Here is a 22,399-nt window from a genome sequence, read left to right as displayed (position 1 = left end):
TGCAGTGAACACACTTTACAAATGCGATTTCGTCGCACTTGAAGCACTTGTCGGTTCCGATCGAGTCGAAGCAGAAGTCATAAGGCGAGATCCAGGTCCCGGGCTCGACATCCAAATAACAAATTGCTTTCAAATTTCATACAAAATGTGTTTATTGTTTGGTTGTGTTCAGTAGTTGGACATTCATTTCCTCTAAAAACCTCATCACTCTGTGTTTAGAGTGAAGCACTAGTCCTTTAGCGTCAATTGGCGATGGATTTTAGTGTCTTCTCAGAGACTCCCATGTCAACTTTGAAAGCCCTTATCTACTTAACCCATAGCCCCTAATACTTCACCTGTACTGGGCCTCCCCCAAGGCGCAGTGATAGGGTCATTGCCTTGTAATCAAGGGGTCCCGGGTTCGATACCCGGTGGAGGCACAAGTGCTTCGGATCCTACTTTAAACTGTAGGTCCAGTCTCGATTAGCCTTACTGTGCATCAGAGGCGTCTCGTGAACGCATGCGTCAATTGTGGGAAAAGGGACAGCTTGCTCTGCGACGACATTCATGAGCATTTATACATTCTAATTTCTTCATATATGAGAAGTATTTATTTTACACGAGAGCGCTGAACTAAGCTTATGTTACATTTCTTGGATCTGAAGTGACGCATGCGCCAATTGTGAAAAAAGAATTATTACTTTCTTTCACTTCTGATCCAAGAAATGTAATATAAGCTTAGTTCAGCGCTCTCGTGTAAAACAAATACTCCTATATGAAGAAATTAGAATGTAGAAATGCTCATGAATGTCGTCGCAGAGCAAGCTGTCCTTTTTCCCACAATTGACGCATGCGCAGCGCTCACCGCATGCGTTCACGAGACGCCTCTGCTGTGCATAAAGTGGACTTAAAACACCAACTCAACATTTCACCTGTACCTTTGTTAAGATCAGTACTTCCCAAAAATATAAGCATTCCCGGCAACTTGTTTCACCGCAAGTGACCCTTTACTTGTGAGTGTCCATTCATCTTATGATAACTCTTCGCAGTTAGCCAAAAGTGGCAGAAACGCTAAGTAAAAAATACCAATTCAATAAATACGTATTTTTTGTCGCGTTTCCTTTTAAGTGGTGTATGGGGGTGACCCTTCCACGCAGTACACTCTGGACTGTGTTGTCCTGTGTTTTGTCCTTGTGTGATAAGTGCCTCTTTACAGCCTCAGCATTTAACCTAAGTAAAGCACAGTTTTGTTTCTCGACATTGCAGTTACCCTATACGTATTCGTTATATTTGAGTTATGATAAGGGGCTGGACCCCGTAAAATGTGACGGATGCAAAATAGCCTAAGTGCTGACACCCAAAATTTCAATTTCAATCAATCGAGCATTTTTTTTTTAAAAAAAATAAATCATCTCCAACGAGGCTTTTAGAACAACACATTTGAAATAATTATGAAAACCTTAAACTCTAGAAAGTGGTTTCGGGTTTTGATTCCGTTCTGGGTCCGCCACTGCAACGGGTGTCAGGCCCGTAGCCAGGCAGGGGCCAGGGGGCACTGCCTTCAGCCCCCTTGACTTAGGCAAAACTATTTTCTGTAATTTGTTTGCAGTGAAGAGTGAAAAATGTAGACAGCAGATATTACATTGCTCACAACTTTGGTGAAGGATAAATTCACAGAACATGAACAACAGCTAACAAACATTTCTTGATCTTATTTGTAAAAAGATGTATAAGTAGCGACAAGTGCTTAGGAGATTCTCTTCTCTATACTTTGGAAGGTCTTTTGGAAAGTTCTTTATCTGTGCCTTCGCTGCCCCTTTTGCGACCTCCCACTTAGACAGAAATCTGTGACTTTGATGTCATCCGCATCTGTGTCAAAGGTCAACAGGAACAGCTCCCAAGTTTTCGGAGCGAAGGGGAGTTTCATTGCTTCCGCCGGGGGTGGAATGTACAGTAGGCACTATAATTGAATATTGTGCACTTTTCCTTGTGTGATATAAATATCTGTATCATCAAAGTAGTATGGAGTGTGCAGTAAGGGATGAATTCAGTAGCAGTCAACACTTCAAAAAAATGATGTTTTAAAAGATATATAAAAAAAATGTACTATTTGTATGATATTTCTAAATTTCATATAACTTAATGACCCTCTACCCCACATAATTTACCTTCTTTTAATACTGTTGAATTTTTGAAAATTGGACTTGGTTTACAACCCCCCCCCCCCCCCCGATAACTCATGAGCCCCCCTGGAGATCAATTCTATCTACGGGTCTGGCGGGTGTCCACAGTTGGGCATCTAGACTGAAGACAGTGTACTTGCTGCACACCCTGTAGCGGAAACTTGTTTCAACTCCACCCTTTGTTTCCAGGTTGGTAACTAGCTATTAACAACGTTTGAACTTCTCCACGTTGCTCTTTGAACTTTTCCTTGAAAGCAAACACTCTCTGGTGGAACGGAGTTTGAACCTCATAACTCCTGCCGAGGAAAACGTGGGCGTAATGGGGTGGCCGTAAAAATGTCCAATTTACTTCCGCAGTTTTGCCACCAGGGCGCTCTACAATCGCTGTCGGCTCATCATTCATACACGAGACTCCCACGCACTGGGCACGTTGCCAGGAATAGCTCAGAAAGTGCGTTGGTTGAATGTGTATCGATCGTCATCTGCCTCCGTGCAGTGGTGCAAACTCATGTGAGATATCTCCAACGTTAGGGAAAACAGGAACTTCCGAATCTGTCGATATCGTTTGGTGCGATTTTTCAAAACTACTTAAACTAAATTTATATAACTTGCAACTTCTTCATGCCAAGCAGACATATACTTGATTGATTGAATAGGTAAGTGATGACCTCCGTGCTCTAGTGGTCAGCACAGCACGCTACTACAGCAGGGGTCCTGGGTTCGATTCCAGGCGTGGATGTTCTTTGTCACTGCCCCTTCATGCATTTCATCACATCATCACTCATTTCGCGATTAGTCTAAAGTGGCAGAGAAGCGAAGTAAAATAAACCAAACTAATGAATCAGTTATATGTAAAGTTATATTTTCTGGACCTCAATGACGGTGTTGTGGTAACGATGTCCCGTGTAATCAAAGGGTCCCAGGTTCGGTACCCGGTGAAGGCTCATAGTGGTTCACAACTAACTTTAAACCGTATGTCAGGCGTCCCCGATGGCATAGTAGTAACGTCGTCGCCTTGTAATCAAGGGGTCCCGCGTTCGATTCCCGGTGGAGGCACATATAGTGGATCGGATCCCAATTTAAACTGTAGGTCAAGTCCCAATTAGCCCATCTGTGCATAAAGTGAACTAAAATGAGAACCAGACTCGCAGTTTCAGACAGAGACGATTGAGTGTTTGAGTTTGTGGTATAAGTCTACTGTATGCACAGTAAGTCTAATCGGGACAGGACCTACAGTTTAAAGTGGGATCCGAACCACTGTGAAATGTGCCTCCATCGGGTATCGAACCCTGGAAGGCAGACAGAAACGAAAACGAGGCAATGCAAAGTATCGTCTCTGTACCCCCTCCATACGCTGAAATGTCAATTTCTAAATCATTAACATTTTTGCAGTTCGTTGCTGTAATTGATGTATGATTTGATTTACTTTCTTTTACTTCACTCTTGTGCCACTATTGGCTAATTGCGAAGATGGTGCTGATATGATAAAATTGATGAATGTACACTTACAAACACCCATGCCCAGGCAGGAATTCGAACCCGGGATTCCCTGGCGTCGCGACGCGATGTTCTAACCACTCCGCCACGGGGGTGGCAGTTCGTTGCATATACTAGTTCTCTAGCACCGTTGGAACTGATAGTTTCATCTGCTCTCAAAAAATAAACGGCATGTATATATGGATTTATTTCATGTATTGCAGTTGGCAACACTGACAGTTTATCCTCAGGAATCTTCCAGAACATTGGTTTGGGTTCATTTTATGAATCGTAGCTGGCAACACTTCGGTTCTATGTTCGATAGAAGCTTCTGGAAGTTTCCTTTGGAGAGGAGCGGTAAAGGGGTCCGCCTGACTGCCACAGACTATTGAAGGCGTACAGGTCCTCCTGATGCCGTAAACAAGGAGTCACGGGTTCGATATCAAATATCTGAATGTGTGCATTATTCGGATAGTTTTAACGTTTATCTGTTTTGCGGGCTATCCACATATTCTTTTATTCGCCACGTTCGTGTTTCACTGCGATTTTCTAAAAAAAAAAAAAAGTTCATCAAATCTGCACTATCCGAATTACACGAATATTCGGATATACGGATTATCCCTTGAAATTCGAATAGCCTATCCGTTATCGTCTTCGCATTGTAATCAACGGGTTCCGGGTTCGATACTCGGTGGAGGCACGTAGTGATTCGGTTCGGACCCCACTTTAAACTGTAGGTCGGTCTCCCCGATGGCGCAGTGGTAGCGTCGTCGCCTTGCAATCAAGGGTTCCCGGGTTCGATACCCGGTGGAGGCACAAGTGGTTCGGATTCCACTTTAAACTGTAGGTCCAGTCCCGATTAGCCTTACTGTGCATAAAGTGGACTTAAAACACCAAATCATCAACAACAAACTGTAGGTCCTCCTTTGTGCATAAAGGTCACCACTACAAGCTACACTCAAACTGAAATGTTATCCTACATAATGAAACATGAGTTTCAAGATCAGTACTTTATGTGCCAGAAAGTACTTTGCAAACATTCTCAATAAATTGAACGATATTTCTATTTTATCTATCCAAATCTGGGAGGGACACGGCCCCGCTGAGCTCATACCTAGCTACGCCAATGATTCAAACTAAAGTTGCTTTCTTTTACTTAATATTTACAACGTCTAAGATATAATTTTAATACCAGCCTCTCTGTGCATAAAGTGGACTTTGAAACAAAACTCAATCTCAACTCCCCCCTCTCTTCTACTCCCCTTTCCTCGCCCTTCCTTATCCCTGTTTCTTTATCGCTCTGTAGGATAATCGTGACGATGCGCATGAAATGAGTGAAATTGACGCTGACACTCAAAGACTCGAACCTATAACGTTATTATTTAGTTTAAATCACCATAATGTCAACCTCACTTCCATGTAGTACACCTGGACATCAATTTGCAGTCTAGTGAGGGTCTGGCGTCTGGATCTACGGCCAGTACAATCCTGCGTGGGTAATCGTATTGTGTGCTGTCCTTATGTTTTGTGATTATCTCTTCATCCTTGTCATCTCATCATTTATCCTCATCTCCGCGATTAGCCAAAAGTGACAGAAAACGAAAAGTGAAGTAAAATAGACCAAATCAGTCAAGCCCATTTTTATTATTTAGTTTTATTACTACGTAAGTCTTTAGGAATATAAACACAAGCTCTCTGCATGACTACAAGCGTTTCAAACCTCACAAAAGCTGGTCGAACGAAGATTTGTAGGTGCGACAGAACCAAAGCCTTCAAGACCTGAAAAGAAGGTCTGGGAAGGTAGGAACAGCTGGTCGTGTCACGTGACCTGTACAGGTCTCCACCGTGCAAGCGCTGTCTTGGAGAGGACGGTCGACGTATTTATCTCACCGAGAAAACGTCAGTTTCCTCAAATTGAGCTGAAAATCCACACTCGATGTGCGTTTTAATAACGATACGGGGGGAGGAAATTGTAACGTTACAAAGCCACAAGGACGGTGCAGCAGGAGACAGATCCCGTGCGTCACTTGTTGAAGCAAACGCTTGCGCACTTTGCGTTTGCAGATCCACGTCTTTTTAGCGTAGAGTAGATGGTGGGAGGGGAAGGGGAGCTGTTGTCGAAGGAGAAGGGGTTCGTTGGCAGCAGTGTTGCCACGTGAAGGGAAATTCGAAGACGACAAGACAACATTTGTTCAGGATATATTAGATGCCAGCTTCATATCTATAAATATGCTACTTTTTATTTGTGCTCCTTTGAATGTGTGTTCATTTTACGTCGCTTTTCTACACCTTTGGTTAATAGCGCCGACGAGGATGAATGATGAACTTTGAAATTTGTGATGGAATAAACACAACTGTACAGTCATGACCAGGGTTCGAACCTGGACAACTGGCCCGGTAGAAAAAAAAATGAAAGGTTCGCTATAAGCATGTATATGTACATGATGAGTTTCTGGTAACCTCGGGCCTCCCCGATGGCGTAGTGGTAACGATACCCGGTGGAGGCACACATTGCTTCGGATCCCACTTTAAACTGTAGGACCAGTCCCGATTAGTGGACTTGAAACACCAAATCAACTCAATGATGAGGATGTGTTTTAACATTTTTCAGTATGTGGACCATCGAAAGTACTATTGCTATTGTTATCATCATTAGACTATTATTTATTGTTATTATTATTATTACGTGTATTATTATTAGTCGTGTTACTACTATTCTTATATGATTTCTTGAGGTGAAGGGAAAAAATTGGGGGACAGGGAAATTTTGCCACTTGCAAAGGGATATTTTGCCCTCAGATTGTGGCAACACTGGTTGGCAGCTGTGTCTCTAGGTTTGCCGGTAAGCGATAGTGTGGCGAGCGAACGCGGCCAGCTCTAGACAAACCTTCCTGTGCTGTTAAGTAGCGGAAATAAAATTCCCGTATCAAACGTTCCGAATTCGAGATAAGTTCAACCGAAATTGTTCTCGCGACAAGTCACACTCCGCGCCTAACTCACTCACTACTAGAAGCATCGGCCGGTTCGCTGTAACGAAAAAGCAACAAGGAACGTTTTTTTGCATCAACGAAGCAGAACGCACACAGGAAGATTATCAGAAGAACCGAAAAAGTGAGTGGACACAGCGAGAATGGATAAAAACGCCACACAGCCTGAAGCGAAGAACAGCAAGAAGGTCGCAAGTACAAGCAACGACAAAAGTACTTGGAGTAAACCGAACGGCGCCCTTGCCAACCCAAGAACCAAACCTGGAACCTCCAGAAACGTGGCGGCGAAGAGTGACAAATCGACAGGAAGCAAAATTATGGAAGATACAAACCGGAAACCTTCGAATGACGCTAGTGTGATCGGCGTGCGGTCTGATAAAGAATGTGATTCGGCTCGTGCAGTTGACCAACCCTACGTGGAGGACAGCAAGGAGGGTGGTGTGAAAGAAGCGACCAAGAAGGTCGGGTTGCCTTTGATGCAGGTCAGTGCTTGTTATGTATTCTTTGTGTGCAGTGGCGTGCCCAGTGTTTTCGAAAAAGGGGGCTCTTATACTTGCCATATTTTCCTGCCTTTGGCGATTTTTGTACGATTTTTGGGCCAAAAGGGGGTTTTGACACCGCCAACCCCTTTTTGGGCACGCCACTGTTTCTGTGCCTTGGGGATGAATTCAGTAGGTGATTCGTTGTGATAATTATAGCGGTTTGTGCATGAATATTGGTATCTGTTTGTTCTTTTTTGCGGCAAGGTGGGTTTATTAAGGTAGGTCAGTGGTTCATTGTCGTTGTGACGTAGCTACGGCACGTACGTTTCAATGTTTTAACATTAAAATTGTGGGCGCGTCAACAGTGAGACTATTTCCACACGTCCCATTATCCGATCCAAACTCAAGCCCCTTACCAATACCATATCGCGCTACGACACCAGGGGTCCTGAGTTCGAATCCCGTCCTGGTCTTGCGTGTTCTTTGAGTCACTTCATCCATTTCATTTCACTCATCCTCATCGTCGCGATTAGGCAAAAGGAGCACAAAACGGAGTAAAATTATCGAAATCAAGAAAATCCTTATTTTGGGCAAAAACCGCCAAAAATAGCGGTTTTTATCTAGTGGGGGCGTACTGTTTTGCCCTTCCTTTTCGGTGTCGTCAGTTAAGAGTATGAATGGTGAAGTGATAAAATAACATTAAGGGAAAAAAACAACGAATGAAGCGTCCCTATTGGCAGAGGTGGGAGAAACATTGTTTATTGGATTTATTTATCTGAAAGCTGATTGGTTTTAATCACGGAGCCTGCGTTATTCATTATTTTCCTTTTATTTTCGTTCGAAACTTAGTGCCTCAGCCCTAGGAGAGCACCCCCCCCCTCCACTTAGCTCTTACGCCGGTGCTAAAACAATGGGTATGCAACCACCCCTTGCCGGTATGAGTCCCCCCAGAAAATTACTCTGGCCAACACCTTGAAATTTTAAAATTTTTCCATCTTAGATGAACATATTTACGGAGGGGGTGATTATATTTTAACTTTAGCCCTTGTACAGTGGGATCCACTAGTAATGTTCGGCAAATTGTCCATGACTATTTTCATTAATTTCTTTTCACATCCTGTGTTTTTAAGATATGGATTTTTATGTATTCTGGTGCAGAAGTTGTCAACAGCTTGTTTTGAGTTTTCTTTTAATTCTTGAAGCTCTTATTGGGTCAAATAAAGTGCACGAACATGGTGATGGACAATTTACACGGTAATACTCATGGATCCCACTGTACTAGACACTTTAAAAGACATAAACTATACCTGCGGTCCAATTTACCCCAAATTATATTTTGGTGACTTTGTAATGTAAATAGCCTTTAATCTTTTTGAGTTAATTAATTATTATCAGTTATCATAAAATGAAGAAATGTACATAAAATTTAAGCACAAATTATGGCTCATAAATTAATTATTTCAGTAATTCTCTTTTCAACACAAAGAGAAAAAGTTTATTTGGTATTACCAGAAAATAGTTTCCCCCTAACCAAACGTTTGTTTACATGATCAACAAACACAATTCTTCATCATAACCATTTTTTTATCAGTTCTTTACCATTTTAACATTTTATTAATTGTTCAACAGAACCAGGTTTTTTTATTGTTTACCAGAACCAGATTTTAAATTGTTCAACAGAACCAGTTTTTTTATTAATTGTTCACCAGAACCAGGTTTTTTTATTAATTGTTCAACAGAACTAGGTTTTTATTAATTGTTCAACATAACCAAATTATATTATTAATCGTTTACCAGAACCAGATTTTATTAATTGTTCAACAGAACAACCTTTTATGGTACTAATCTGATATTCCCCGGACAGATTTCCTAATTTTTACAGAAGAAACTACTTACGGTAATAAGTTCCTGTAGCATTGTCTAACATCTGGAAGGTATTTTGTGTGATGTGGGAATGTTTCATATCGGAAATTCAACCACTGACGCATAGCCCCATGAACCATTTCCGGTAAGGGTAGGTTAGCGTAGCCCCACACACTATTCTCGCATACGAACCATTGACACATAGCCCCACAAACCATTTGCGGAAACGTACGTTCTTCAGTTACAAAAACACTTTAAAAAATAAAAAATAAAAAAATTCAATTACTTTCATAAAAAAAACGTGAATACACGTTAAAGAATGTTCCGCGAAGCCGATAGGTAAGTACAAATGTTATAGGTGTCCGGGGAATATCAGATTATCAGATTTTTACCTTCAACAGAACCAGGTTTTTATTAATTGTTTACCAGAACCAGATTTTATTTATTGTTCAACAGAACCAAATTATTTTATTAATTGTTTCCAGAACCAGATTTTATGAATTGTTCAACAGAACAAAATTCTTTTATTAATTGTTTACCAAAATCAAATTCTTTTATTAATCGTTTACCAAAACCAGATTTTATTAATTGTTCAACAGAACAAAATTATTTATTTAATTGTTTACCAAAACCAAATTATTTTATTAATCGTTTACCAAAACCAAATTTTATTAATTGTTCAACAGAACAAGATTATTTTATTAATTGTTTACCAGAACCAGATTTTATTAATTGTTCAACAGAACCAGGTTTTTTATTAATTGTTCAACAGAACCAAATTATATTATTAATAGTTTACCAGAACCAGATTTTATTAATTGTTGAACAGAACCAAAGTATTTCAGTAATTGTTCACCAAAACTAAATTGTTTTCGAATTATTTATTTTTTTCCTAATTGCTAACCAGAACCAAATTCTTCTCTCAATTTTTAACTACAACAAAATTCTTATAGTGATTGTGCACTAAACTAAAACCTTTTAGAACTATTAAACAGGACCATATTCCTGTATTATTTGTTCCCCAGCACTAAATTCCTTTAGTAAATGCTCATCAGAACCAGTTTATTTTATTAATTGTTCACCAGAACTGAATTATTTTTTAATCATGTAAGTTTGTTTACAGTTAACAAATAATTTCTTGTTGATTTATTTTAATTTTAAAGGTGTTGTCAATGTCAGGAAAATATTGACATTACACAAGCTTTTGACATATTACTATTTATGACGTAAAAGATTCAAATTAGTGATCGGAAAGAACTTGAACCTCGGACTCTGTTAGGGGTCGTTTCTGACCCCAGACACTTAATTGTCTTAATTTTAGTTTGAGTGTTGCTTGTAGTCGAGGCGCCAAAATTAAGTGAGAAAACCTTACAGGTAACCGCTCTTTGTGGCGGTTTTAGCCCAAAATATGGATTTTGTGTATGGTATTATGGAGCATATAATATGTGTGATTTGGGGTATTTTACGTCGTTTTTCTGTCACTTGTGGCTAATCGCGACGATGGCGATGAATGGTGATGTGATGAGACAGATTAATGGACAATCACAGACATGTACGGACGACAAAACACATGTCCTACAGAGGATTGTACCGGCTGCAGGTTCAGACACCAGAGCCTCGTTAGTCTCCTAATTGCAGTCCAGGGTGTAGTACGTGGAATGGAGGTTCGTCCGTTCTCATGGTTGCAAACTGCGTCTATCAGATGGCAGCACTGTTCTGGGAGGGGGAAAAATGCCTTATTTGCCCCCCCCCCCCCCACAGAGACACGTCCATGTTTGGCGCCTCCCTGATGGCGCAGTGGTAGCGTCGTCGCCTTGTAATGAAGAGGTCCCGGGTTCGATACCCGGTGGAGGCGCAAGTGGTTCGGATTCCACTTTAAACTGTAGGTCCAGTCCCGATTAGCCTTCCTGTGCATAAAGTGGACTTAGAACACCAAATCAACGAACCAACGTTCATGTGTCAATATCCCACCGTGGATTTTATGAAATCATCATCCATCGTGCTTGTCGCTATTAGAGTTCATCGTGGAAGAACTTCGACATCAAACAAGAAAACTGCCACATGCAAGTCGTACCAAAATTGCCATAAGTGCAAGCACATTAGTTATAGATGGGTTGCATAACCGCATTATGTAACGACTCTTAGTGTGTACGTGGTAAGTGGTTACTAAGTAGACACGTGGTGACTGTACCACAAGATATGTGCACTGAATAGGGATGTGTTGCACGATACATCAATTCCAAGTCGAAATCGCATATTATATCTATTTGCTGCAGAATCGATCTAATCGAAATATGTATCGATACTGAACATGGGGGGGAGGTCAGGGGCGCCGACTTGTCAAAAAATTATTTGGGGGGGGGCTCTGATCATTGAAATAAATTAATGAATGACTCCCTCCTTCCCTTTTCTAAGTATTGGGCCTCAGTGTTCGGAATCTCGTAAAAGCCCATGAATTCCTCAGAAATATTAAAATTTTCATTTACAGTTCGAATGTCAATTGTCCACGGATGAATATGTCACAAGTTTCGTCAACCATAATAGCTAAATATTCCAGACTTTTAATATCTGCTACCACGGAGCGCAAAACAGATCTCCCTAATGTATCAATGATCTCGTTCTGAATGTCATGTGAGAGCCATTTGTAGCCCGACACTACCCTAGTTCATGCACATCGTCTTTTGAAACTCTTTTTAGTAAAAATGTTAACAATACTCACAATTATATACTTAGTATATAGTTATAAGTCATGTGTTTTGCTGTATCTGGTCATAGCCCCCCCCCCCCCAAAGTTGATGGTTTAGCGGTCTCAGCCCCCCAAAGTTCATGGTCTAGACATTGGTTCTTCAACTGTGGGGAATGATCTCTGAAGGGGGTCCGCGGTTTAGGAAAGTTCAAGAACAGAACATTTCAAATGCGTATTTAAAGTTAAGTTCATGTTTCACAATTCACAGTAAACTTTACAAGAGAAGCAAACTAATACATTAGATACTCTTGAGCAAAATTATTTGAGGGGCTCTGCTCCCACATCGTTAACATTGGGGTGGCTCGAGGCCCCCCCCCCCCCCCAAGCCCTATGGAGTTGGCGCCTATGGGGGAAGTACATGTAATATTGGTTTTTTCGGTGTTTTTGACATTTTCCTGTGTGGAATAACCGCGAAACGGATTATGCGCGAAACCAAAATCGGAAACCGGATTAAGCGAAAAGGACAACGCGCGAAAGGAATTAGAGCGAAAAGGACAACGCGCGAAAAGTACAACCTCGAAATTCTTGTTTGATAATAATATAATTATCATTATGGAGACATGCACATTTCGTTTTTGACGGAAACACGAAATGTGAAATAATGCTTTGTGATGCTATTTTTTCGTATTTTTGAAAGGTGTGAGGTGCTTTTCCCTTACAATATTTGGCACGAAATGATGGTGCTACAGAATTCGAAATAAATTTTATGTGACAACAGAACACTTTCTGAAGTTCGAATGATTTTGCGAGAACCAAAAATTGGCTCCTTTACGCAGAAATAAATTTAATGCTCTTGATTACTAAACGTAAATGTGCTATTAGAAAGTAAATGTTTATTTTGTGTAATAAACATAGTTTTTAAATCAAATTTAGGATTATATTAGTCATTTTAACACCGAAGTACCATTTTTGTGTACCACCTTTGATCCCAAAATGCGTTGTAACTTGATAATTGCACTAATTACAATTAATGCAAAACGTTTAGCAAATATTTTATTTTATTTTCCCAATGTTAGATGTCGCAACATTTTAAATTTCTTTACCTCAGTGGTCCCGAATGCACCGTCACAATCCCTGTCTTCCCTATGGTGCATTATTTTCACAGGAAAACGATCAGAAGTCCATTTCCGGAAATGCAAGAGTTTATTGCCCTGTTGAATCATGGGAACTCTTATACCCAGTGAATCTTATTAGGAACGAAGTATTTTTCAATTCTGAAATGCTGCACGCGGGCCAACTGTTTGCCCCCACGTTGTAACATATTGTGAGTTCCTAATTTTATCTTTTCTTCCTCCTTATTGACGCAGAAATCGCCTCCTGCTTATTTCAATTCTGGGTCGAAGAAATTCGAGCTTGAATCACAGGGTATTTTTAACGTTCCACGTGATTCAGTGTTGCCAGCTGCAGGAGCAAAAATTTCCCATTTCCGAAGCGGCATTGGCCTCGGCTCACTATTTTGCGATTGACGGTTGCGGGTTCGAGTCCCGCCGTATGTGTGGCCAAGTGTCTCTCCATTAGTATTGTCTGATCGTTATTTTATCCTCATCGTCGTGATTATCCAGGGTAGTCAAGAAAGTCTATAACAAGTCAAGAAATTTATATTTGTGGTCAATATTTTTGCTGTCCCAAAGTCTTGATTGATTAATTTAGTTTATTTTGCTTCACTTTTCTGCCCCTTTGACTAATCGCGAAGATGAGGATGAATGAAGGTAAGATAAGATGGATGAAGGGGTGATCACAAATATATAGGGACGACGACAACACATAAGATTATGCTGGCTGTGTGTCCAGGCGCCACAGCCTCGCTAGTCTGCAAAACATAGTCTAGGATGCATTAATAGATGATGCAAGTCGAATTCTCTTGTTAAATACAGCTTCAGTTTTCATCTTACCTTTTGGTAGGTTGTTTTTTTTAATTAAATATTTTTTTCTTCTAAATTGCTCATTTCTATCTTTATCTAAGTAGAGGTCGAAGAAATAAAGGCTCAGAAAAACAAAACAAAAAAAGGTAAAGAAAATGTCATGAAAAAGCCAAGAATTTTGGATTTGTTATTTTGATGGATACACACTGTTCTACGGAGGAGAGAAAATGAGAGTGAAGTGAAAGAGAAGAGAGAATTAAAGAGAGAGGAATGGAGAGAAAGGGAAGAGAGGAGATAGTACAGGGAAGAAAAGAGGGAGGGAGAAAGAAGATAGAGAAGAAAACAATAAGAGAGGATGGAAGGAGGAAGGAGAGAAATGATAAAGAAGAGAGAGAGAGAGAGAGAAGCGGCGTAATACATGAAAATACAAATATTTCGACTTTAATTTGGATATCAAGATATATCATCCGTTTCTGTTCTTATAGACCTGTTGATCATAAAGTATGTAGCTGAAACAGGAGCGTATCTTCTATGCTAGCTACGCTGTCTGCGAAGCCCGAAGTCTAGAGAATAAAATACAGGAGAAAAATCGATCCGAAATTGTAAATAATATTATTCATATTAGTGAGATGATGATGCTGATTCTGGAGTTGGCAACCTGATTTCTTATGGGTTGGCAACCTGATTTCTTATGGGTTGGCAACCTGATTTCTTATGGGTTAGCAACCTGATTTCTTATGGGTTGGCAACCTGATTTCTTATGGGTTGGCAACCTGATTTCTTATGAGTTGCTAACCTGATTTCTTATGAGTTGGCAACCTGATTTCTTATAAGTTGGCTACATGATTTCTTATGAGTTGGCAACCTGATTTCTTAGGAGTTGGTAATTTATTTCTATGCATAGCCTAGGACCAGTAACATACTGAGATAGCCCAGATATTGGACTCAGTATACGCTACTGAGCTGAAACTACACATAAATGCTACGTTGTGTACATAAATCAATAAGGAATGTATTATCATGAGATATAAGGGCAACGTTGACTATACTATTTATGTACACTCGCCGGCAATAAAAATGGGACACTTAGATCCTGAAACACTCGTTCCCCTGTAAAGCGTTGTGTGCGTTGCATAACTCTACGGCTGTGGTAGAAGTTGCCATTGAAAATTTGTTATTGAAATCCACTTATCCTGTAGAGTTACGCAACACACACAACGCTTTACAGGGAAACGAGTGTTTCAGGATCTAAGTGTCCCATTTTTATTGCCTGCGAGTGTACATAAAGGAATATAGAATCTCTCCCTTTTATATCAGTGTACAAGTTTAACGAACGATAGTTTCCACGAATTTTACTACGTGGCCTTCACTGACGATGTACAGTCGTGAAAAGAAATACTTCCTCCATAAGACTACTTGTATTATGGCTGTATGGGGAAGTATTTCTCTTCATGACTGTACACCAGCAAATATCTCCTTGAGGTATGAAGTTAAATGCTTCAGAAAATCCAAGCAAGAGCAATGGCGTGACACTTGATAATGAGCTCAGGCACGTAACCAGGGGGAGGGTTAAGCGGGCTGAAGCCCCCCACGAAATCCTACAAATATCTAATTTAAATAGTGTATAATGATAATGAACGTTATTACTTCCTTAGCAAGATTAAACATTAGATCAATAAACGTTTAGTGTATAATAGAGGAACCAGTTTAATTTTTTATGTTCTGCCATTTAATCCAAAGAATAAATGGATCCACAGATCCCAAAATGTATAGTTTTCTTTCTGAGAGGTCACACAATATAAACTTTATGGGTAAGAGTTGCCACTAACTCTTAAAGCCCTTTTTTGAACGGAATGTGTAAAAGTTAATAACGAAATATAATAACGATGAATTTCAGTACACTAACTGTGTAAAATGTAAGAGAAATAGTGGACAACAGGTCAGTCCTATGGCGGATAGAGTATTAAAGTCCACATAATAATAAATAATAATATAAAGTTTGATTAAAATTGGTTTATTTTTAATAACTTGTAATAGTTATTATTGTAAAATGGTAAGCATTATTATTGTCATTGTTATTTCTAGTAATCAAGTTTTATCAATAAGCCTGCCCCCTCTACAAATATTTCTGGCAACACCTCTGCTGATAAGTGATGAGTTCCCCTCCGAAATAAAACCCTAGCTACTGGCCTGAATGACCTTGTGTAGCTGCTGCGTGGTTATACATTAAAATATCCTCAAACTAAGACCAAGGGACCTATCTACACGTGCATTCGACCCACGAAACGCACGTATTTAAGTCGAAGGACCTCGTAATCTACGCTCATGTTCCTCTCAATCTATGTAGTCTGGAAAAAGAAGCAAGTTCTGTTCGTTGGTGTACAAGAACGAATTACACTTTAATATGTAACTGAGTATAAACCTCTGGCTCCACACAAAAGTTTTTGACCTATTAAAAGCAAAATTTTCAAAACACTGCTGCCCCTTTAAAAACACTGCCTCAGTTTGAAGTTATCAAGTTCTTGCCATGACCTGAATCAATGTTACTTACAATTATTAGTACCTTGTAATAATTAATGTAAATTATTGTGTGACCAAAATATATGGTAAAATAATAATTTTGGACTGGCACCAGTGATGTGTGTCTACGCGTAAACAACGATAGTCTACATTCTACACGTAGACTATTTTATACACGTAGATGACGTAATCTATGTAAACAACATGGCGAAAGGTGATAACTTAGCAAAGCGCGCCGTGGAATAAAAATAATAATATACTGCGTATCAGTTGCTGATGTGTGAGGAGAACTTTTCATACTCTTTCTTCCAAATTCGAACAATTCTTACCTAGGAAGAAAAACTAACATAGGAAATATTCTAGTGTTTTATGAGGAAAACCACTCTTGCCTTACAACTGCCATCTGTTGTTGTTTTTTTGCATACTATTTATCTTCTTCCATAGTTGATGAGAGAAGAGAAGAGAAATTTGTTGTAAATAGGATTCTTTTCAGTTTGTTAGGAACCAATATAGTTGAAAATGTGACTTTCCTTTCATGAAACCCTTGAAAATTAATTTTAATGCACTTTAGATTGTCTATGTAGTCTATGTAAACTACAACCCAATGTAATCTACGCGTACATTACGTGTAGACAACGCATGTAGACGTAAACGTATAGTCTACGGCAGGCATGTCAAACACGCGGCCCGCGGGCCGCATGCGGCCCTCGATATATTTTTGTGCGGCCCCTTTGCTATTACCTGTTTTTAAATAGTAGAGCCTTCAGATGTAGTAGTTGCTAAAATATCTGTGTTATTATATAACACGATGTGAAATTTCACACGTTTTCCTCTTGGACAGGATATACCCGTCGGTAGGTGAAAAAAGGTGGTCGTGTTGCATTATTGGGGTGGTTGACGAATGTAGTGATTACCAGTTGTTCAGAGTCCAAGGCTAAGTCGTCTGCCTGCGCAGTTTTCCCTCCTCCGTAATCTAGAATGAGGGGAGGGTTGAAGGGAAAGGGGAACAAGCTGCCTTCGCCCGAAAACCTACTAAAGTAGCTCAAGAAAGCAAAGCTAAGGTACGCGCAAGCTACGCATTGTGGGAGTTGATAGCTAAACACTCAAAACCTTTTGCCGAAGGCGAGTTTATTAAACGGTGCTTGGTAAAAGCTGCTGAAATAGTTAATCCTGTAAGTGTAAAAGCTTTTCAAGGCATTTCACTATCCCGCAACACGGTTGCTGAAAGAGTAAACGAACTGGCCTGTGATTTGAGTGATCAAATTAAAACAAAAGTGTCAAATTTCATTGCTTATTCCATCGCTTGTGATGAGAGTACATACATCGGTGGTGTAGCTCACTTAGCTGTGTTTCTTCGTGCTTCTGATGAGGAGCTATTGGACATTGTACCGTTGCATGACACTACTACCGGTGAGGATATATTTATTTCTGTTTGTGAACTTTTGCGGAAGTATGATTTACCTCTGTCAAAGTTATCCTGTGTAGCTACGGATGGTGCCCCTTCAATGACGAAAAACAAACAATGGTTGCTACCTTCATTTGGTGCAAAGTACATAAACCTTAAACTTAAAACTCAGCTAGCTTATCTACAGGGTAGGGTTCTTTGTAGACAACGAAACCAGACAGGATGCCTTCCAATGGAGACGTTTAAACGAATATATTATTTAAACACAGGATACATGGAGTAAGAATATTTACATTATAAGCTACTTTCTTCTATGCTTTTTATTATTTTATTTTCTCTATCTGTATATTCTTCTATCTGGACTTCCTTCTCAATGGACAGATCTGGATCTGGACTTCCTTCTTAATGGACGGTCTGGATCGGGACTTCCTTCTCAATGGACAGTCTGGATCGAGACTTCCTTCTTAATGGACGGTCTGGATCTGGACTTCCTTCTCAATGGACAGATCTGGATCTGGACTTCCTTCTTAATGGACAGTCTGGATCGGGACTTCCTTCTCGTCTTTTTTGTTAACTTCCCTATGGATTTCAATTTAGGTTTTGACTATTTAACGAATTCCTTTAAGCTTTGGGAATAATACTAATATCCTCCCTTGGGGCTGCAATTGGAACGCGCCACCACTAACTAGGTGCAACAGAGTGTATACTTGGTGCAGCCGATTGACATGCGCATCCAAGTAGGTGCTACAATTAAACTGCGCAACCAAAAAGTGCTGTGGGGCGTCGATCGGAACGCGCTCGCCACTGATGTAAACAAAATTTCCGCTACGGGAATGGTAAATCAACCAAACAGATGCAATATCTGTTCAAAGACACAAACTTGTATCAGTGCTTTGACTTCCTTAATTTTCATATTAACTTACATGTGATCACTGATTTGATTTATAAAATATATATATTAATTTACTTCTTTCATATTTATTCTTTGTCTTCTTATAAAATATTCTATTGTTTTTCATCTTTCCAATTTGCTTTGTTCTTATTTATAAAGTTATTCACATATATTATGCCAATTCTTAACCTTGCACGCCTGGTGCTGCCATCTCTATTCTTCTTTGGCAAACTATTCACATTACTTGGTCCTATTGGGTACGTAACATGGTTTTGTGACAAAATTGCAAAACGAATTTCGTGAAACCTGTGATAAACACATGTTCCATCATGTGTATTGCATCATTCACCAAGAGGTCTTGTGTTCAAAAGTAATCAACATGGAAAGTGTGATGAAGCCTGTGAAAAAAGCTATCAACTTCATAAGATCCTGTGGCTTAAACCAGCGACAATTTTCTGCTTTCTTAGCAGATTTAGAAAGCGAATATTCTGGAGTGCCCTACTACACAGAAGTGCGCTGGTTATCGTGTTCTATGGTTCTTGAAAGATTCTGGAACTTGAAAGATGAAATATGCCAATTTTTGGAAATGAAAGAACAAGTCACCAGCGTTTTTTCGCAACCAACGTGGTTGATCTTTCCTTTCTTGACAAGATCTTTCCTGTCTTGTTGATATAACGAAACACTTGTCAGACTTAAATTTGAAACTGCAAGGAAATGATCAATTAATCACCAACATGAATGATGAAGTCAAAACATTCGAGCGTAAGTTATTGCTTTGGGAAAAACAGTTAAGAAACGAAGACTTGACGCACTTTACAACTTGTTCTAAATACAGATCAAGTTCAAAGGACCCTGTTTTGTACAAAAAGTACGCCGAAAAAAATCAGGTTTTGAATACTGAATTCGGGAAAAGGTTTTACGATGTTCGTTCTTTCGAAGACAAGATCTCCTTGTTTTCAGCCCTGTTTACGACTGACGTAGAAAAAGTGGCAGCACATTTGCAGATGGAAGTAATTGAAATTCAGTGCGACTCAACTTTGAAACAAAAGTACAGCGAAGTGGGTATCCCTGACTTTTACAAGTATTTTTCTGCACGTTTTCCAGAAACCCTCAAATTTGCGTGTGAAATAATTTCCATGTTCGGTAGCACTTACCAGTGTGAAAAACGTTTCTCACTCGTGAAGGGTAACAAGTCACCAACGAGATCCAGATTTTCAGACGTTCATCTTAGCTGTGTTCTGAAAGTAGCTGCTTTGAATAAGATGTCTCCTGATATTGATAAGTTGGTGGCAGAAAAAAGATGCCAGCTGTCAGGCAAGAAGCAATGATCAAGTTTCAATGAATGTTCAAAAATAAAGTATTAAAGATAATTTAATATTTTTTCCTTGCGGCCCGCCCTATCTAACACTACTGACTATTTGGCCCAGTTCATATTTTGAGTTTGGCATGCCTGGCAAATCACTGACTGGCACCTACTTTCCGCGAGCGGGCATAGGCCCCTTGCCCCTTTCTTGGGGAGAGAGAGAATGAAAGAAAGAGTTCAAGAGAGATAGTGAGACATGCTCCTCGCTCTCTCTTTTCTTCCTCCCTCTCTCGCTCTGAGAGAATATTTATAACGTTGTGGCAACACTGACATGACGTACCCGATCGTAGAGCGATGCACACTCGTTGAACGAAAGAGAGTAGAATAGATGGCGATCATGTGTTTATCACGTGACTCGCTCAAGATCGTTTGACCTTGTATTGTTAGTAGAAGTTTATTTCCAGACGTAGGTGTGCATTATTACTCCTCTCTACAAGAGCAGGTACAAAATGTAAACTGATTACACAGCTGGCTTGTGGCGAGAGCTTTATTGTAAAGCTCGCTTACGTATTATTGAGCTCGTAGTTCAAATATTGGTCAAGGTCAGCTGCCTGTTGTAATAGCTGCTGGGTAACGAAGAATGGTTTCGTTTTCACTATTTTAATGTCTGGTTTACAATAGTTCAAAGTCCGCATTCTTTGCTTACGCAACTGGATTTCTTACTTCAAAGGAATACCTGCTATTGAGGTCAAATTCAGTGGCGGGGGCCTGGGGGTTTTGAATTAGTTATCGCTGAGAAATTTTAAAAAGCAAGCAAAGTTTAAAAAGAGTCCTTAAAAGCTAAAACATCCACTATATTGCATCAACCCGTACGTTAAAAAAATGTGTACGAAAAGTTGCCTCAATTAATTTATGCTTTATCCCAAAGGGTGTCCCCAAAAAGGTAACAGAAATTCATTAATTTATTCTTTATATACATACAGTATATGCTATTTTGCATACACATCATGTTATCTATCGCATCAACTGTGTGTTCTACATGTCGTCCGCCAATATCTACGACCATTTCCATACTGTTAGCAATCCTATTAATCATATGTCGGCCTTCCAGACATCCCTTTGTTATGGTTAAACAGTTTTCGAAACTTTTTCTGGAAACTCTCGCGGACAATTTTCAGGGAAAGTCCATTGTTTCTTCCAGAAACAACGAGTAGCAATAGTTTTGGTTATCTTTTTAGGGTCATCCTGTGCATTTACTTTTTAATCTTGTAATCAAGGGGTACCGGGTTCGATACCAGGTGGAGTACCATAGTGGTTCGGATCCCACTTTAAACTCTAAGTCCAGTTCCGATTAGCCTTCCTGTGCGGACTTAAAAAACTCAAACACACTTTCTAATGCACGCGTGCGGAAACTATGTTTATGTGAAAATTTATGCGTGCCACTAATAATAATTGTACATAAAAATAATGATCAGAAACTACTTTTCATCAGCTGAACGTAATAACCTCTTTTGTTATTCAATAAATAATCCCATTATTATTTTTACATTAGTTTCTTTGGTAGGATAGCTGTTTTTATACAAATGTTAGTGATCTTAACTACAGATAAGCCAGATGACAGGACAGAAGTAATCATGTCGGTTTTGCTTTTTTGTTGAAACTTCGGCAACATTAAATGCCCTGCCTTCTAGTTTTATTATTTGTGACCACCCCCCCCCCTGTCTTGGTTTGCTTTGTTTTTGGTATTTTCCCATTTCGCACCACTATCGTGTTAATAGGGCATTTAACATTGTATTAAATTTTAGAAGTTATATTATACTAGAATCAGGCTAAGGAACTAGACGTGATCAGTTCTTTCTATTACATATATTTGCTTTTGCATTTCTTCTGCCCTTGTTCTAAATGGTTTACTCAATTTATTTGTTCTATAATACAGGATGTCCGGGCTAGAGGTATACACAAATATATGCTTATAAAGAAAGAACTATACATTTTATGTCGTTGGGTAAATGCTCAATCGATAGAAAATCTCCCCGAGATTTGATCGTCACCATTTCAAGGTCAAAACCGAGTCGTATAGATCGCGCATGCGCACAAATGTTTTATGTGACGCGCTCTTGAAAATCTAGCAGCGTACACCTGACAGCCAACGCGTAGACGCCACAACGAAAGGTGCAGTGTGTGCTATGGTTAGCAGAGTTCAAGTCAGTAACACGTGTTCAGCGGTGTGCAAGAAGAGAATGGAACGTGGACCCTCCCACTTTTGTTGGGCGTTGGATTGGAAGAGAAAGTGCCACTGCCTGGCCCCCTCGATCTCCAGATCTGACACCGCTGGACTCCTTTGCATGGGGGTTTATCAAGGACGTTGTGTACAGGACGAAAGTTCCAGATCCAGTCCACACGTTGCCTGTCAGGCGTACGATGCTAGACTTGCCAGAGCGCTTCACATTGAACATTTTTGCGCATACGCGATCTATACGACTCGATGCGGACCTTGAAATGGTGACGATCAAATCTCGGGGAGATTTTCTATCGATTGAGCATTGACCAAACAACATAAAATGTATAGTTCTTTCTTTATAAGCATATATTTGTGTACACCTCTAGCCCGGACACCCTGTATATTGAACCTGATATTGCGACGGCCACACGTCCGAATACTGTCCAGCTACGACGCTGGATATTAAGCCGGTTGCGGTAT

The 22,399-nt window shown here is 39.8% G+C and overlaps 1 protein-coding gene across 1 annotated transcript in view; it reads left to right on the top strand.

The window, feature by feature from the left end:
• The first annotated feature begins 6,484 nt into the window (after positions 1–6,484).
• LOC145997473 (terminal nucleotidyltransferase 5C) overlaps positions 6,485–22,399 on the top strand; it is a 135,649-nt gene continuing 119,734 nt past the window's right edge. Inside the window, exon 1 of the mRNA XM_083134555.1 lies at positions 6,485–7,107. Coding sequence (XP_082990681.1) covers positions 6,769–7,107 — 339 coding nt within the window. The 5' untranslated portion in view covers positions 6,485–6,768. The remainder of the gene's footprint in view (positions 7,108–22,399) is intronic.

The sequence above is a fragment of the Lepisma saccharinum genome, chromosome 13 (assembly GCF_977018435.1).
Source record: "Lepisma saccharinum chromosome 13, izLepSacc3.1, whole genome shotgun sequence".
In the NCBI taxonomy this organism is placed as follows: Eukaryota; Metazoa; Arthropoda; class Insecta; order Zygentoma; family Lepismatidae; genus Lepisma; species Lepisma saccharinum.
The sequence above is the reverse complement of the archived record's forward strand: the minus strand, read 5'-3'. Positions and strand labels throughout refer to the sequence as shown.